The 18,624-nt window shown below is 47.0% G+C and overlaps 1 protein-coding gene across 1 annotated transcript in view; it reads left to right on the top strand.

Moving 5' to 3' along the window:
* The window catches only part of MLXIPL (MLX interacting protein like), a 314,897-nt gene that overhangs the window by 187,223 nt on the left and 109,050 nt on the right, over positions 1–18,624 (top strand). The window contains exon 8 of the mRNA XM_029613542.1: positions 2,760–2,911. Within this exon, the coding sequence (XP_029469402.1) occupies positions 2,760–2,911 (152 nt within the window). The remainder of the gene's footprint in view (positions 1–2,759; positions 2,912–18,624) is intronic.

Below are 18,624 nucleotides of genomic sequence, written 5' to 3' on the forward strand. Positions count from 1 at the left end.
TACACCTCCTGTCAGGAAAATAGAACATGCCAAGCTACTGTAGATCCCTACACAGAAACAACATGCTAACAGAATACCTCATCTTGGTCACACATCACCTTCTTCTCTTGTCTCTCCCCTGGTATCATCACCTTCTTCCCTTCTCTCTCTCCCTTCACCACTAGCATCGCCATCTTCTCACGCCACCCCCTGGAATCATCCCCATGTTCTCTTCCCTTCCCTCCACCCCTCTAGCACCATCTTAATCGTAATCTTCCCTGGCATGATCACCTTCTTCCCTTCCCAACTCCTTCTACCCCTCTGATATATCATCACCTTCCTTGTCCAGCCGCCCAGCCCCAGTCTAGCCCTTGTCATCATCTTCCCTCTTTCCCAACACCTGCCATCAATACCTTACCTCCCCTCACCTCCCTGGCATCATCACCTTCCCTCTCCCCCACACCCTATGGCACATTCATCTTTCCCTCCCCCAACACCCCTTGGCACATTTAGCTATTTCTCCCCGCAGTAGCACTTACCTGCTGCTGCTGCTGCTTCCTCCTCCTCCGCCGGCTTGCCTCTGCAATACTAACAGCACGAGGCCAGCCTGTCTTGCAAGAGAGAGCTGGCAGAGGGGGAAGCAGCATCTGCAGATAGGTGCTGCTCTCCAACGCCCTCTGCTGGCAGGAGGACATCCTGCAGGCTAGGAAGGGAGAAAAACGGAAGACGCCCGGCTCTTCTCACACCACACCTGCAGACCAGTCATGGCACACCAGTGTGGAAACTCTAGTATATACCTTCTGTCCACTCCTCTAAAGCCAGCTCTAATTCAATCCAGCAGCTAAGAGGTTAACCATCTAGCTATTGTGCAAACAGCATATGGCCTGCAAGCCTTAATTTAAGTGGCAGTTTGTTCTACACATCTAGTATTACACTACAGATAAGCCCGATTTTGAGTGGATATCAGTCTTGTATCTCCTATTGAGGGTGCCATAAGTAAATTCTCCGACTGGGAGCAAAAGGATCTCCTGAACTTGTATAGTCTAGATCTTAAGTAGTCCAGCCCACATCCCTGAAGAGTCTTAAATGCTAAAGTTACAGCCTTAAATTTAATTCTGGCATAATCGGTAACCAGTGGAAGCAGGCTAGAATAAGAGTAATATGTTGGCATGAATCAGTCCCCACCAGCGGCAGCTCCAGGTACAGCAGGTTACAATAGTGTAACCTGGAATTGATAACTGCATAACTGACATGGGCAAATGCTGACCAGGAAAAATATGGCCGGATCTGGCGACGTTGGTGCAGATGGAAGAAGCAAGATTTGATAACTAAAGAGATCTATGCAAAGCTTAAACTGGCCTCAGTATAAACACCAAGACTACAGAGACTCCTGACCTTGATAATAGGACATGGAGCCGCGTTGTCTCCCCTCAAACCCGCTCACCTCTGATTTGCTAGAATTTAAACATAACCTGTGTCTTTTTAGCCAGTCTGAGACTCTCTGCAAGCACAAACTGAGATGATCCAAAGCCACTTTACGATCAGGCCCAAGTGCAGATTACATATGTGTATAGTCTGCAAAAATGTGGTAGTAGACACCGGTGCTGGCAGTGGTCTTAGAAGCTCTAGGTAGAAATTAAAATGAAAGGGGAACAGCAGAGATCTCTGCACCACATTATAAGACATAGGATGTGCCTTATTGAACTGGTTTCCCTGACACACATACTGTCATCTGTCAGCTAAGAGCAGAACCAATTTATCACCTAACCTGTAAACCCCTTGGCCGATAGGCAGTCACAAGGTATTTTGAGATCAATGGTATCAAAAGCAGCATTTGAGTCCAATAGTACCACCACTGTCTCAATCTCCTTGCCCAGAACCAGGTGCAGATCACCTATCATTGCCACCAGTAGGAATTCAGGGAATGTTGGATACCGTTGGCTTTTATTAAAAGGGGTTTCACACTTATTTTGAGTATCTGGAGAACCAGACCCTCCCTTAAAGAAGTCACAATAGTATAAATAGAGTTAGGCAAGCTTGGTTATGAACCCTCACCAAACTTGATGGGCAAAGATCTTCGGGTGACATAGTTTGATGAGCCATCTTCATAATCCTACCCATTTCTCCCAGCTCAATAGCATTAAAAGTGCTGCGAAGGCTGTTATTGGGAGCCTGCATTACTGTGATGTTATAGAGAATGGTGCAGGTCTGCTATGTCACTTAGAGCTCTACAACACCTTGAAGTCTTTAGCACCGTGTTATAATCATGAATACCATCCCTGTGTGCCTCCTTTCCTTCCTCCCTGACAACTCTCTCTGCCAATCCTCACTCAAGTATATCTTCTGTTACCATGGTTCCACTAGCTGTGTATCCCTCCCCCCCCCCCCCCCCCACTCTCCTTCATCCCTACCCCGGTACCCCCGGTACCCTAACCCTGGTACCCCAACCTAGGTACCCTCAGCTCTGGTTTCCTTCTCCCAATGTCTCTTCCATGCTTAAGGCACAAGTGAACTTGTTTTATCCTTTGTTCCTATGAATCGCGCTCATGTTTTACCCATGTTATTCACATGTTACTTTCCTGTTCAAGGAATCTCACCCTGGTCATTACCCATTTTATTAGTCATGTTATTACCCCTTGTTCGATAAAATCCCTTGTTCGATGTACCCCGTGTTCGATATAAACCGATGTGATATGACTTGTCATGAACGTCGTTATAGAAAAAGAATTAAATAAATAAATAAATAAGTTACCATATTCCTGTGTTTATCTTGCTTGCAGATATATTCTCCACTCATCGTCCTGTGACATCACAAACGCATCTGTGTTTCCAGGAACATCTCTGCTTTCCCTCTATGGCAGAGGATCTGTATTCCAGTACCTTGCCCAGTGCCCCTAATGAAATATCCATCGTATCTAATGAGCATCTACAGGTAAGCGGGGAAGTGATTCTGAACCTCAGTATGTCCACTTAACTCACGCTCTGTATCTTTCTTTCTTTTCTGTTTTGTCTGTGTCACTGTCTCTTTCATGCTCACTTGTTTTTGAGCCTCTTGTTTCATGCCCGGGTCTGTGAACCTGTCATTCTCATAATGTCTAGCTACAGTAAATGTGACACATTGTAGAATATTCCTGATTTATATCTGTTCTACATTGGGATTCAAGTCACAAGAAAAAAGCTGGGCACTCCAGAAATACTTACAAACATATCTACAGAAACGGAGGCCTTGAGACTCTACAACATCTAGTAGAAAGAAAAAGAAGAGACAGAGCCTTTATGCACAAGTCTCTGTACAACTCCTTCTCCCTACCGGATAGCTTTAATCTGAGTCCAGGAGTTCCAATATGTGGGGACGAACAATAGCACTTATACCCTGCTTCTTTGCAATGAAACCCGGTCTCCCTTCTTTATAGCACTGCCAATTTACACTGTCTTTATAACCAGTAAACACACAGGAGAAGAATGATGGTTTCCAGCTTCTTTACTGATAGTTTGATCAGATGACTGAATAATATTTACACTTCTCTCATTCAGTCGATTAGCAGCAATAAACAACAAGACAGCAGATAGAGAGAATACACTTGTGACTCCACTTCTTCTAGTAAAGTCTCTACTTCTAGTGGAAGCTCTGTATGTACACAGAATTACTACTTATAACCTTACTTTCCTCAGCTGTACAGATTAGAGTCAGTTTAATCGTCTTTTATCTCCCAATTTATTTCCTTCTTGCTCTTCCCGCTGGGGGTGGTCAGAATATACAATACTGTTCCCAGATTTAATCAGACCTTGGTCCCAGATTTCATGCTTGGTCTAGAAATCCTCTCTGAATACTTTTAACTCCCTGTGCAGCACCTGCTGGGTGCTTCACTCTCCTTTTGTTTTTTTTCCTGAATTCTTTCCACTCCGTAGGCACCGCCACATGGGCACTTCTCACACCCTTAGGTAACCTTCCCCAACAGCAACAAAGTTCTTGTTACCTTTATGTTGTATCTTCTTTGTTTCTCCTATCAGTGCACTTTTCTGGGATCCCTTGCTTTAAATGGAATTTGTAACTCTTCTGTATCTTTCTGGATGAAAGACTTCCCTCTTCCAAAGGTTTGGTATGCTGACTGCCAGGTACCATAGGTTATCAGCTCCAAGTGGAAAAAATATTAATTGAACCCAAAAGGGGAAAAATTAAGAAAGAAGCAGGAAAGGTAGAGTAAAACTTCCATGCCTCCAACATAAGAGAGAGCTGAAAACAGGTAATGCAGAATATTCATCCTCTGCACTATGGATGCTCATTAGGAGACAGAGCACAAGCAGGTTTTCCTTAGCCCACAACCAGCCTTGAATGCAGGGATGCCCCAATCCACTGCAACAAGGGGGTTGGGCTCTCACAGGGAAATCTCAAAAATTGGCTTAAAGTCCAAACAAAAGGTAGGTAGATGAGTCAATGGGAGGCTTCCTTACTCCTTTCCCATAAATTAGAAGGAAAAATTAGAAGACAGGAGACACAGAGCTCCTACTCCAACAAAATCCAACCTAAAGTCCAGAAGGATAGCAGGTGCTTTGGGATGATAAGCCACCAGCACATACCACTTGCATGTTCCCACAGGGGGGAGCAAACTCCAAACCTCTCTCAATTATCTCTACACAGAACCTCCCCAGCTTAATGGTACGCTCTTGTAATAAGGGGAACCCAAAGGTCCCTTACAATGACATATCATGATTCTAGAAGATCTAGAAGATTCTAGAAGATATGTATCATGATCTGGAAACTGGGATATGTCATGATTCTAGAACATCCAGATATGGATTGCATGGATCATGATGTGGGGATTTTAGAACATTTCCAATATCTGTCTGTGGAGACCAAAATCCCAGGATTCTAGGACATCCTAGATTTGTAACTGTGACACGATTTCTAGAGTATCCATATGTGTATTTGCAAAGGACCAGAACACATCCTGATTTTTCAACCTCCTAGGGGATCATGACACCTTGGGATTCTGAAACATACCAGAAATGTGTCTGTGGCATCTGTGCCACACTGGAAATGTAGAACATTCTAAATTTGCATCTACAGGGAATATGACAAGTTGGGATTCAAGAATATGCAAAATATGCTTCCACAAGGATGCTGAGAGATGTTGTATGCCCTCTGATCTTCCTCAATTAGATTTACAGAATGGTTTGGTCTCCATTCTGATGCACAGGGTTCAAACCTGATTCCAGGCCCTTCATTATCAATCTTGAGATATCCTCTTGCTTCTATAGACCTGATTTTTTTCAAGAGAAGGGCCATGTACAAAATTTCAGATCGTCAAGAGAGCCAGGAAGGGCACCACCCTCGAAGTTTCCAGGGCTGGGCATGTCTGACCTTTAGATGAGTTGAGTGCTGGGGATAGGAAGGAACAGTGTTCCCAGGGCTGTACCAGATAGAGTGCCAGTACTATGTTTAGATCTCTCAGCAACTCTGCCACACCACTGAGTACCCTGCTCCCTGGTTTTCCCTTCCTCTGCTCCTAAGAGGTTCATACATGGATATCTGTGGGTGTGACATTTGTCTCTGAAGTGGCATGTTCTCAAAGGGCACACAAAAGTAATTTCTGTCTACAGTGATACCTTCTTTCTCCTCCTTTATCCCCAGGGTGTGGGTCCTTTCTGTGGGGGGAGCCGATGCTTATGGCCAGACAGTGATGTGCTGATTCCTGTAACTTGTGTGTAATTCCCTCTCTGTGATCTACGATGCTGTAGGGCTGCAGGGACAAATTCACCTGGACACAGAGCTGGGTGTTCCGATAATATTTTACTGATTCGCAAAGGTGAAATCAATGTCCAGTTATGAATAAATGGACTTACAGCTGACTGTCTTCTTCCTGCTGTGTAAGTGTCTCTGACTCATGTTTCTTGTAAAAGTCTTACCCACTCCTGCTCTGAGGGCATAAGAAGTCCAGTAAGTGGGGAAAATCCTACGCTGTGAGGGTCCCCTCAATACATAGAACAATCCTACCTGAGCCCACCATTGTTTAGTCCTTTTACCCAGCCTGGGGAGGAAGATCCTGTTGAGGGTCTTCACATTTCTTCACCGTCTTCCTTATAGATATTGGATCTCTCTGAAGGAGAGGTCTGATGCTAAAGTTCAGAGCTGTGCTCTTCCAGCCCAACTCCAGGCAAGGAGTGGACAAAACCCCCCCCCCTCCTGCCAAACCAAAAATAGTATCGGTCTCTAAAAGCCAAAATTCCTCTCTGAAAAGGAATCGTTGTCTCTCTCCCAGATAGGGTTCTGTCAGGTCTTCAGGGTCCTGGCATCCGGATCTGGGGAACCGCCATCACCAAACCGACCAGGCTTCCACTCCTGTATAACTTCTCCAAAATAGTAAAACACTAAGCAAAATTTGTCTTCTAAACTGAGACCAACCTCCAGACAGGTAGGGAGTGCCTAGGAAGGAATAGCCTCCAAAAACAGAGCAGTGAGGGAAGCAGTCCTCACTCCAGAGGAATAATCTGGTCAGTTCTCGCTCTTCAAAAGCTGAACTAAAATGCCACGCCGCTAACTAGCCTGACCCTCTCTTTTTGCAAGGATCAATCCATTTCAGACAATCCTCAGGGGGAGATGCTGATAGGATGGTTTCTGTTACCTACATGGACAGTGATCTATGGCCATCTAGTGGGTGATCAGCGGATCCTCACATATGTATGTCGTGCACCCCCCTCCCCTCCATCTCATTCACTCACCTCCCCTTCACTCTCACTCAGTCTCTCTCATTCCCTTCCCTCCCTCTCACTGCTCCTCTATATTCCCTTCCCTCTCACATTCTCTCCTTCTTTTATTTACCCCATTCATTTACTCCCTTTACCTCTCTTCTCAACCCTCCCTCCCTTTTTCTTTTCTATCATAACTTCCTCCACTCTCATTCCCTCTCCTCATCCTATTCCCTCCCCTCCCCTCCACCCACTCTATTTTTTCATTCCCTTCCCCTCCATTCTTACCTCCTCCCATCCCTTTGCCTTCTCTCTCACTCCCTCCCCTCCTTTCACATTAGCTCCCCGAGTATGGAAGAGCCCTAGAAAATACCAGATTTAATTTTTGGTGGGTTTTCCTTTTGTCTCCGGGTCGTGTTTTTGTTTGGCATTGATATTTTTACTCAATATATTTTTCCCTCTCCGGCTCCTTCGGGTTTCCAGCTCAGTTGGAGCCAGGACAGGAATATGGTGTCATAATCCTTCATTCGCAATTACGTGGGGAGTTTTTTTTCCCCTATTTTATGTCTCCTCCGCACGATGCAGCGAGAGTCCTCAGCTGGGGGTCCTGCAAGCGTGGCTGGGACCCATTTAATCATTGCTGCTAAATCCAGCCACTACAGTAGGTCAGGGGCAGGCAACACCGGGCCTGAAGTGCCACAACCAGGTTTGGTTTTCAGGATATTCGTAATATGCCTCCATTGTATGCAAATCTATCTCATGCATATTCATTGTGGATCTCCTGAAAAGCCGACCTTGTGGTGGTGGCACTCCAGGACCGGAGCTGCTGCCCCTGCCTTAGGTGTTGCCATAGCACAATGACAGACTCAGCTCTCCCTGCGAATGCTGTCTCCCCAACAGACCCCAGCCACCCTGAATAGGTTTTGGGGAGAATACTGCCTGCCCTCTTCAGTAGGGCAGACCGCGTTCTGTTTCAATTGTAGAGCCCTTTACGAATCACAAATAAGTGGCTAACATTTCTGAGGGCAGGAAGCAGAGTTTTCATGTTAGGACTCTAAAGTCTGTTAGAAGAGTGGGTGCTGCCCAAAGCGAGATGCGGCGTGCGATTAGATCCTATTGGGGAGTCAGCTTACACATTAAAAGACATTTTTACTCCACCATGCTCCTGTTTGCTAAGAATCTTTTTAATAAAAAATAGGGTGAGTTGATATCATATTCTGATGCTGGATTGTATTAATTACCTTCATGATATTGCAGTTTTGCTATTATAGTGACCATCTAGTGTTCTGATCTTTTTTTTTTTTTTTTTAATTCAGTAGTTCAAATATTAATGCAATGTTCTCTTGACTGGGGGTAGAAAAAATAAAATGCTGTGTGCCAGATCGCCCAAGCATCTAGAATTTGGCAAGATCATGCTTTTGGGAGCTGTTGAAGCACATGCTGCATGGAAAGTACAGGAGGGAGTCAGAGATACCCCTGGGCTGGTTAAAAAAATTCCCTTGGACTGATATTATCCTGCAGTCTATCCCTGATAGAGGGAAAGAGAGAGCATATAATGTTAGATGTTTAATTGCTAGAAATTGGGAATTGTTAAATAGTCATTTTCTTTACATTATATAGTGGGTACAGCTTTCTTTGACGCAGGTTCCTGCTGATATTATGCTTCCTCCATTTCAAATACTTCCTTCTTGATTGGCACAAATCCCAGGAGATCTTTTATCAGAGTGTCTGAATAAGAAATAGAAAAAAACGGAGGCTACCCTTGCTCACCACTCCTGCAAAGCTCTTGAAGAAAGTTTTATTGGGTTTCAGTACATCTCCTCAAATGGAACTTCTCGTTATCCTTAAAGGAGACACACTATAGAGCACACAAAAATAGGCCTTACGCATTATCTTCCCTTTAGTTAACCTACACCTCCGTAGCACTCCCACTACTTTTCCACATGGTAATGGTATTAATAATACACCCTTACAATTCTAACAACATTAACCATCAAAACCACTAAGTAGAAAGAAATCGAAGGACTCCCCTACCCAGAATTTTTTCAAGGGCAATATACTAATGACATAAGGCCTAATTTAGGGGCCTGTCACCCAGGTTTGTTATTGTAGGGGATCCCTCTCCTTAAAGTATATCACACTCTGTTTTAGCAGCACAAGACAGTTTGAGTGGGGAGACCTGGGTAAGTTTTTAACGTTCTCTCAACGCACAATTAAACTCTGGAATTTGTTGCCAGAGGATGTGGTTAGTGCAGTTAGTGTAACTGGGTTTATAAAAGGATTGGATAAGTTCTTGGAGGAGAAGTCCATTACCTGCTATTAATTAAGTTGACTTAGAGAATAGCCACTGCCATTACTAGCAACAGTAACCGGGAATAGACTTAGTTTTGGGGTACTTGCCAGGTTCTTATGGCCTGGATTGGCCACTGTTGGAAACAGGATGCTGGGCTTGATGGACCCTTGGTCTGACCCAGTATGGCATGTTCTTATGGCTGTAAGCTCTTACATTTTGCCCCTTCCAGCTGCAATATGTAGCCAGGGCTGGAACAACCATGGAGCAAATTAGGCAGTCAACCTAGAGCACCATAATTTTGGGGAGCAGTAAAAAAATGCTGCGTCGGGACCTACATGCGATAGGCCCCTGCTCTGATTAACACGCGGCAGCATCCGTGTAGCACAGCACAGGGTACCCATGCTCAAATCACGATCCTGTTCCCCGGGTGGGATGGCAGTGAGCAAAGCCACAGAAAAATAACCCAGGAGAGAGATGTATGCAGGAGCTGTGCCTAGACAGCTCCTGCATACATGAAAGCCTGAAAGAGATGGTCAGAGCACTTAGCACTGTGCTACTGTTACCACCAAAGAAGAGACTTGGGCGTGCTGTGCCTGTGCAATAGCTTCCAGCAGTACAAAGGAGAAACTCGAAGCTTATGTGGCTAAAAGAACAGACTGCTGGGAGAGAGAAGAGGAGAGAGAGGCAGGGAAGGAGGGAGGAGGAGATACTGAGCATTGTCAATGGAGGAAAGCTGAGACACAGGGGGAATGCTGGTGATGAAGACAGGGTGAGAGATGCTGGGAGGAGAGAAAGAGGAGAAGGTTAGTGGTAGAGACAAGGATATCGAGCAATGTATAGATGGGGAATGCTGGTGCTGGGCAAAGGATGGGCGAGGGGAATGCTGGGAAGGGGAAAGAGAGCATGCGGGGAAGGGAAGGAAGATAGAGAATAGAGGATGCTGGGCATTGTGGATGGCAGAAAGTCAAGATGGCGGAGGGATGCTTGCGATATGCAGAGGGTGGAGGGAAGAAAGAGGGTGATGGTGATTAGAGGGTGGGAGGAGAGAAAGGGAGGATACTGGGCAGGGGTAGAAAGAGAAGAGGAGGATGGGCAGAAAAGGAAAGAAAGAAGGATGTTGAGCATTATATAGAGAGTTGGGAATGCTTATGCTGGTCAGAGGATGGGGAGAGGGGAATACTGGGAGGAGGAGAGGGAAAGCATGCTGGGAAGAGAAGGAAGAAGGATTGAGAGAGGATGGGCCTGGGGACTGTAATGAGGGGGCAAAGAGAGAAGGGAAAATGCTGGACAGGGAGAGAGAGAGGAGGATGCTAGGCAGGGAATGGGTATGCTGGATAGTGTGAACTTTGTGGTGAGTAAATTAAGGGAATCTTTGCTTTAAAAAAATGTAGAGGATAGTACAGCTTCTTGAATTCAATGGATTACAAGATCCGAGGCAGCAGGGTTTTATCAGAGCTAATTCTTGCCAGACAAATCTGATCGATTTTCTTTGATTGGATGACTAGAGAGTTGAATCAGGGAAAGCATTGGATTTCAGTAAGGCCTTTGACATGGTTCCGCATAGGCAATTTATAAATAAAACGAGTGCTCTTGGTAGGGCCCCTAAAGTGACTGACTAGATTAGAAATTGCTTGAATGAGAGGCAACAAAATAATGGAAGATGGAGCTCACTCCAAGAAGTTATCCTTGCATTGATTCTTTTCAACAATTTTATAAGCGATATTGCAGAAAGGTTTGTCTTTTTGTGGATGATACTATCAGGAAGGATCGAGCAAAGCTTGAGAAATGTTCTAGAGTCTAGCAGCTAAGATCTAATTCTAAAAATTGTTGTCATGCATGTGGGCTGCAAAAACCCAAGGAAGTGGTGCAGTTTAGGGGATGAAATATTTCTATGCATGAAGCAAAAGCGGGATTTGGGGGTGATCATATCTGATGATTTCAAGGTGGCCAAACAAGTGGATAAGGCGACAGCAAAAGCCAGAAAGATGCTTGGGTGCAATAGGAGAGGAATGGTCAGCTAAAAAAAATGTGATATTGCTCCTCTATAAGTCCCTGGTGAGACCTAATTTGCAATATTGTGATTAATTCTGGAGACCACACCTTCAAAAGGATATAAACCAGATGGAGTTGGTCTAGAGGGTGGTCACTAAAATGGTCATTTGTCTTCAGTGTAAAGCATATGTGGACAGACAGTGATCTGAATATGTAAACCCTAAAGGAAATATGGGATAGGGGAAAAGTGATAAGAGACATTTAAATACCTCCAAGGTGTCACGGCATAGGAGACTGGTCACGTTCATTGAAAAGGAGACTCTGAAATGAGGAGTCATGAGGTGAGGGTGAAAGGGGGTGGACTCTGTCCTGAAAAGCTCATGCCTCAATAAATTGGTTAGTCTAAAAGGTGCCACCCGCCTCATGTCTTTTTTACTACACCAGACTAACACATCTGTCCCTCTGGATATTTTTACAGAAAGGGTGGAACAGGGTGCATGGAACAGCCTCCCAGTGGAGGTGGTGGAGACCAGGACAGCATCTGAATTGAAGAAGGCATGGGACAAGCACAGGGGATCTCTGAGGGAGGGGTACGGATTGTAGGATGGGCAGACCAGATTGGTCTTATGTTTTTTTTTTCTGCCACTATGTTACTATGTAAAACATGGTGTCATACCTGTAAATGGGCTTGGCTTTTGAAAACTGCCCCAGGAGTTGCAAGCGTAAAAGTGTACGTAGAAGCAATCATGTGCATACTTTCATGCACATAGTAAAGAAGCATTCCTGGGGTGGAGTTGGGATGGGGATAGCATTCTTGCACATACTTTGGATTTTTGAAAGGATGTGTATTAATCTACTTGTGCACATTTACACCTGCTAAGGAGAGGCGCAAATGTGTGTGCGTAAGTTGTGCTAACTTCTGCGTGTACTGCTGATTAATTTTCAAAGCGGATTTAAGCCTATAATCTGCTTTGAAAATTCGGGCTAAAGTCTGGGTGTTCTTTATACACACAAATTTTAGCCTTCTGCGGATCGCTGAAAATTACCCTCTGAATGTCTCTTTACAGACACAGCAATGACAGATTCCCACAGATGTCTCTGATTTCTTCTGTAACGTTCACAGTTTGTAAAATAGCACACCGAAGCAAATTCTAGTTGCTGTTCGTACCCCACATCAGTCCAGACAAGTGAGTTTGCATCTCTACCAGCAGACAGAGGCAGAGAACAAAAACGTTGAGGCACTACTTCATATACGAGAGTGCCACCTGCAGTCCCTCAGTATTTCTCTGTTTCCAGCAGATGCTAGAGGTGCAAACCTGCAGTCTGGTTTAGAGTAGTTTAAAATAAATAAATAGATAGATAGATAAAAATAAGAGAAAAGGCAAGAAGAGACAGAATTTTCTGTAGGAGCTCCCTGAGGTGCACCATCCCTCAGGTTGAGCCAGACAAGTGGAGGGTTGGTGATACCTGAATTGCTTTTGTCTACATCATCACGGGGGGCCTGATAGCCAGGAGTCCTAGATCCCTCATCTTCTCGAAGAGCATTTTCCCATGGTGGTGATCAGCAACAGGAAAGTATTTTGGTTTCCCCCTGTGTTCAGTGCTAGGCTGTGGCCCCTTTAAAAAAAGAAGAAGAAGAGAAAGGAGCAGGAGCAGAGGCTGACTGTTTTTGTTGCGAGTGCTGCAGCTTCAGAGCAGCAATTGCAATGGGGTCATGCTGTTTTTTTTCAACCTGACTATGCCGGAGTCCCGGGGTTCTGTGGGAGAGTTTGCTGGGCCATTGCAGGGTTTACTTGAGGTGCACTTGGAGTGCTTTGTCAACTTGGTGGGCCGATGGATTCACAGCGCGTGAAAGGTTGTAAGGCCTGTGGATTGCAGTGGCAACAGTTAAATTCTGCCATGCTTTTCTGCGAGTGTGCCTTGGGGAGTGAAGGAACCTCTGCGGGAGCTGTGAGTGCTCGGAGGGTCATTCGCTTGTGGGGGTCGGCACCGGAGGCTCCAAGGAGGACGGATCATACGGTGACATTCTAACATGAATGTGGCAGAGAGTCAACAGCAGCAGCAGGGCCCCTCCTTTTCTTTCCCTGGTGGGGCTGCCCTCAGGGCAGGAATTGGAGGCTGGGGAGGATCCAGATGTGGATGGCCTTGCAGAGGCAGAGGAGTTCTTCACAGATGTGTTGCTTCTTTACAGGGCTTTTTTTGACAGACAAGGAGCTGGGGGAAAGTGGGCCCTGGGGGAAAGCCACAGTGTTCCTTGAAGAGACCCCGGATGGCCCTAGCTAAGGGGGGGGGGGGTCAGGGTAATTGCTTCCTCATCTGGATTTGGCATGTCCCTCAGAAGAGGGAGATGAAGAGGATAAGGATTCGGATAACCCATTTGTGACTGAAGGCCACCCTGTGGATGATCCAGGGGAAGACCTCGCAGCAGGCAACCTGGTTGCCAACCCAGGGGCAAACAAGGATGATGGTGACCTGGATGAAATACCAGTGATGGAAGGCGATGGCCCTAGAGTTGTTCACTTGTTTTGGAAAGAGGAGTTAAGGCTCCTCATTCCCCAGGTCTTGGAGGAACTAGGTATCAAGGTCACTTAGAAGATTCGGATAATGAAGGGGTGGATCCAGTGCTAGATGGCTTATGGGGACTGCTGAAGGTATTTCCATTACCCAAGAAGGTGAAGAAGCTGGTAAACCAGGAGTGGGATACTCCGGAAGCTGGCTTGAAAGTCAGTAGGGTGATGGCGAAGTTGTACCCATTGACCAAAGAGACCTTGGAATTGCTGAGGCTACCTAAGGTGGATGTGGCTGTCTTGGCAGTCACCAAAAAGACCACGATCCTGGTGGCGGGATCGGCTGCACTGAAGGATATGCAGAACTGCAAACTGGAAATTCAATTGAAGAGAATATTTGAAGTCTCAGCTTTGAGTCTACAGGTGGCAATTTGTGGTATCTTGATGCAAAGGGCCTGTTTGTGCTAGGTGCAGAAGGCACAGAAGAAGGAGCCTAGGCAGGTGGCCTAGCTGGAGGCTGGGATAGCCTGTGTGGTGGATGTGCTTTATGGCTTGGTCCAGATGTCGGCTAGGAATATCATCTCCGCGGTAGAATCAAGAAGAATTTTGTGGTTACAGAATTGGTTGGTGGATATGTGGTCTAAATCACAGCTTTGCAATCTTCCTTTCAGGGGCAAGTGTTGCGGTTGCCACCGCTTCCCCCTTACTAGCTGGAATCAGGGCTCACCTCCGAGGCCGGGAACGCCGCCTCCGCGGCTCTGCTGAGTATTCAGGGCGTCCGCCATTGCTGGGCCGTCTCGCTGCCGCCCCGCGCGCACGCGGGGACGCGCGTTATGGACGTACGCTCACCGGAAGCCTGACCCCGCCTGAGCTGGCCACACCACGCCCCAAGCCCGATATAACCGGCATTCCTCAGTCCTCTCATTGCCTTGCAACGAGGGTCGCTACAGTGTGTAGTTCTTAGTTGCACTTCCGTTGTTCTGCTTCAGCTACCGACCTCTGCTTGTTCCTGACTCTGCTTCTGCCTGCCGCCTGCCACCGACCTCTGCTTGTTCCTGACTCTGCTTCTGCCTGCCGCCAGCCACCGACCTTTGCTCGTTCCTGACTCTGCTTCTGCCTGCCGCCAGCCACCGACCTCTGCTTGTTCCTGACTCTGCTTCTGCCTGCCGCCAGCCTCCGACCTCTGCTCGTTCCTGACTCGACCGCTGCCTGCCACCTGCCTCAGTCCACGGCTTCTCTGCCGCAGCTGCTGCGCTCCTGTCCTCCAGACCGCGCCCTCCGCAGGCCTGGGCTGGAACTACTGCCAGACTGTCTTGGGTCCTGATACCTTCTACTTCCTGCCAGGCTCTGGCCTACTCGCTGCTGGCTCCCATATTGCACCCTGCAAGTTCCATTCAAGACATTACTGACTCTGACCCTGCTTCCGCTTGCTCTGTGCTCCCTGGCCTATTGGCTCTTGCTGCTGGACTCTGTGCTTACTCCTTGCCCGGGTCTTCCTAGAGAGACTGACACTGTGCATAAGTCCCAAGGGACTGGGACCCTACGGGCTCCTCCTGGGGGGTTCCGGTTCCCGGGTGAAGAGCTTATCAGCACTCCCAAGTCCCAAGGTTCTGGGACCCTATGGGCTCCTCCTGGGGGGTTCCCAGTTCCCAGGTGAAGGTCCTACGTGTGTCTCCTAAGTCCCAAGGTTCCAGGACCCTACGGGCTCCTCCTGGGGGGTTCCTGGTTCCCGGGTGAAGATCTGTGCCTGTGGCTCCGCCTCCCGAGCTACTCTACCCAGGGTGGTTCGGCTCAAGGGTCCACTCTCGAACCGCAGCTTCCCAGACTGCAACAGCAAGCTCCTGTTCAGGGAAGATTTGGAACAGTTGATGAAACATCTGGGGGAATCCAAGGGCAACAGGTTGCTGTAAGACAAGAAGGTGGTTAATAATATCTTTCTGCCATGGTCCCATTTTCGGGATGTCAGGGTTTTTGTTTGGTCAAGAGTGCCTCTAGTTCAGGGCAGAAGCAGCCCTTGGGAAGGCAGCAATCCTTTCGGGGTGGCTGCAGAACCTCCAGAGATGACTCTGGTCAGTCAGCCGGAGGAGGAAAAGCTTCTCAATGAAGTTGGGTGGGTCCATTCTTCGGAGGAAGCGGTAGGAGAGAAGTTGTCACTTTTCTATGAAGAGTAGAACAAGATTATGTCGGACCAGTGGATTCTAGAGGTGATAAGAAAAAATCATGCTTTAGAATTTTCTCATCTGATGAGGGAGGCATTCATGGTGTCCCATTGTGTATCCCAAAGCAAACGAGAGGCCATACGAGATACACTGCACCGCTTACAAAGGCTAGATACAATTGTGCTGGTGCCTACACTGGAAAGGGTACGAGGAAGATAATTTATTTTGTGGTTCTCAAGAAGGAAGGCACTTTTCGGCCCATTCTGGACCTCCAGAAGGTCAATATGGCTCTGCGGGTGCTACTTTTCAGGATGGAAACTTTGCGGACAGTAATCGCAGAGGTCTGAAGAAGAGAGTTTCTAGCATCCCTGGATTTGATGGAGGCTTATCTGCATATAACCATTCAGCCAGAGCACCAGAAGTTTTTAAGCTTCAAGGTACTGGAACAATATTTCTAATTCCGGCCCCCTCCTTTCAGATTGGCAATGGCACCATGAATGTTCACAAGTGGCACTGCAAAGGAAGGGGATTCTTGTTCACCCTTATCTGGACGATTGGCTCCTTCAGGGCGAAGTCAGAGGGGGAATGTTGCCAGGAGGTGGATTGGGTGATGGACACATTACAGTTGCTCGGATGGGTGATAAACTTAGCCAAGAGTCGTCTAGTGCTGACCCAATCGTTGGAGTACCTGGGAGCATGGTTCGACACCCAGGCTGGCAGGGTCTTTCTCACCCCAGAGAGGTTGGTAAAGATTCAGTTGCAAATAGAGCATTTCTTATGCCTGCCAGTTCCCATGGCCTGGGTTTATTTACAGGTGCTGGGTTCTATGGCATTTATGCTAGATTTGGTGCCATGGGCATTTGACCACCTAAGGCCCCTCCATTGGGCATTACTGTCCCACTGGAGTCCATTGCTGGAGGAGTATCAGCAGCCTTTACCACTGCAGGGGGAGTCCAGGTCCACTCTCTTGTGGTGGCTTTCTCATCACAGTTTAGTGATGAGACTGGGTGGTGGTGACCACAGATACCAGCCTCAGTGGTTAGGGGGTGGTCTGTCAAGGGTGGACAGCCCAAGATCAGTAGTTGCCTATAGAAGCAATCTGGTCGATCAATCATTTGTAAACAAGACCAGTTTGCAGGGCGCTGATGGTTTTCCTCCCTCAGGTCTGTGGTCAAGTAGTGAGAGTATTTTCGAAAAATGCGATGACAGTGATATCTATCAATTGACAGGGCAGGCCAAAGAGTCGTGCCAAGGCTCTGGAGGTCAAGGAGCTTTTTCTTTGGGTGGAGCAGCCTCTGAAGGGGATAGCAGCGTTGCATGTGGCTGGAGTGGACAGTGTGCAGGCACACTATCTCAGCAGGCAACAGTTGGATCCGGGAGAATGGGAGTTGTCAGGGGAAGCTTTCAACCTGATTCAAGCCAGTTGGGACATCCCTCAGCTGGACTTGATGGTTTTGCAAATCAATGCCAAAGCAGCACAGTTCTTCAGCGATAGACGAGAGGTTGGAGCCGATGGAATAGATGCTCTAGTTCTGCCGTGGCCAACAGGGTTTCTGCTGTGTGTGCTTCCTCCTTGACCATTAGTAGGTCATGTGTTATGGCCATCGAGAGGCATCCAGGAAGGGTCATATTAGTTGCACCGGAGTGGCCGCATTGGCCATGATTCGCAGATCTGATTCATCTCGCGGTGGATGGTTCGCTCAGGTTGAGACAAGGACCTATCTTCTTGGATCAGGTGGATTGCTTTTGTCTCATGGCTTGGCTTTTGAGAGCAAAAGAGTACTCGGAGTTGGTGATTGCTACTTTGCATCAAGCCAGGAGATCATATACGTCTATAGCGTATGTCAGGGTGTGGAGAGTGTTTGAGGCCTGGTGTATTGATGAAGGCCTAGACATGATGAGGATGGAGGTCCCTCAGGTGTTAGCCTTTTTACAGCAGGGCTTGTCCAAGGTTGTGGTGAACAATTCTCTGCATGTGCAGTGGCGACTCTGGGGTGCCACAAAGGTAAGTTGCAAGGGAGACCTTTAGTGTCGCATCCAGATGCAGAATGGTTTTTGAAGGGAGCTAAGCATTTGCATCTGCCGGTTCAAAGGATGTGCCTGGTGTGAAGGTTGAATTTGGTTCTTCGAGCACTATGTTAACCTCCGTTTGAACTGCTATGGCGCAATGTTAAAGGACATCATCTTGAAAGTGGTTTTTCTGGTGGCAATTTGTTTGGCCAGGTGAATTTCAGAGCTACAGACTTTGCCCTATAGAGAACTGTTTCTGAGAATTACAGATGTTGGTGTATCCCTGCGGATGGTGCCCTCATTTTTACCCAAGGTCATTTCATCATTCCATCTTAATCAGACGGTGGAGCTTCCCAGGTTTCCAAATTGCTCGTCCGAAAGTCCAGAGGCAAGGGAGCTTCATTTGTTTGATGTCCGGGTGCTATTGTGGTATCTGAAGGTCACCAACAGTTTTCCTCCATTTGTTTGATATCCGGGTGCTATTACGGTATCTGAAGCTCACCAACAGTTTTTGGCGGTGGGATCATCTGTTTGTATTGTTTGGAGGAGCTAAGAAGGGAAGTGAAGTTCTAAGGGCACAATTGCTTGTTGGTTGAAGGAAGCTATTTTTTCCGCTTATATTTGCAAGGGTTGGCAAGTTCCAGGGGCTGAGTGTCAGTTGGTGTTGCCACAGGAGATCTGTAGGGTGGCAATGTGTTCTTCACTGCACACTTTTTCCCAGCATTATGGGTTAGATATTTACGTGCTGGGAGAGCAGATGTTTGGTGAGAGTGTGTTAAGAGCGAGTCTTCAAGATGCCTGCCCAGTGTAGGGGTGCTTTGATACATCCCATTGCTAATTTTTGTTCCTGAAGTACCACAGATCAGTCCAGAGACCCAGCCCCATATCTGCAAAAGACCATACTGGCTATGTTGACAATTGGATCAGATTTTCAGTTTGCATATATTCAGAGCCTATTGGATGACCATGTTTGGTTGGTTTACTAGGGATTGATGTG

The sequence above is a fragment of the Rhinatrema bivittatum genome, chromosome 8, assembly GCF_901001135.1.
Source record: "Rhinatrema bivittatum chromosome 8, aRhiBiv1.1, whole genome shotgun sequence".
Classification (NCBI taxonomy): domain Eukaryota; kingdom Metazoa; phylum Chordata; class Amphibia; order Gymnophiona; family Rhinatrematidae; genus Rhinatrema; species Rhinatrema bivittatum.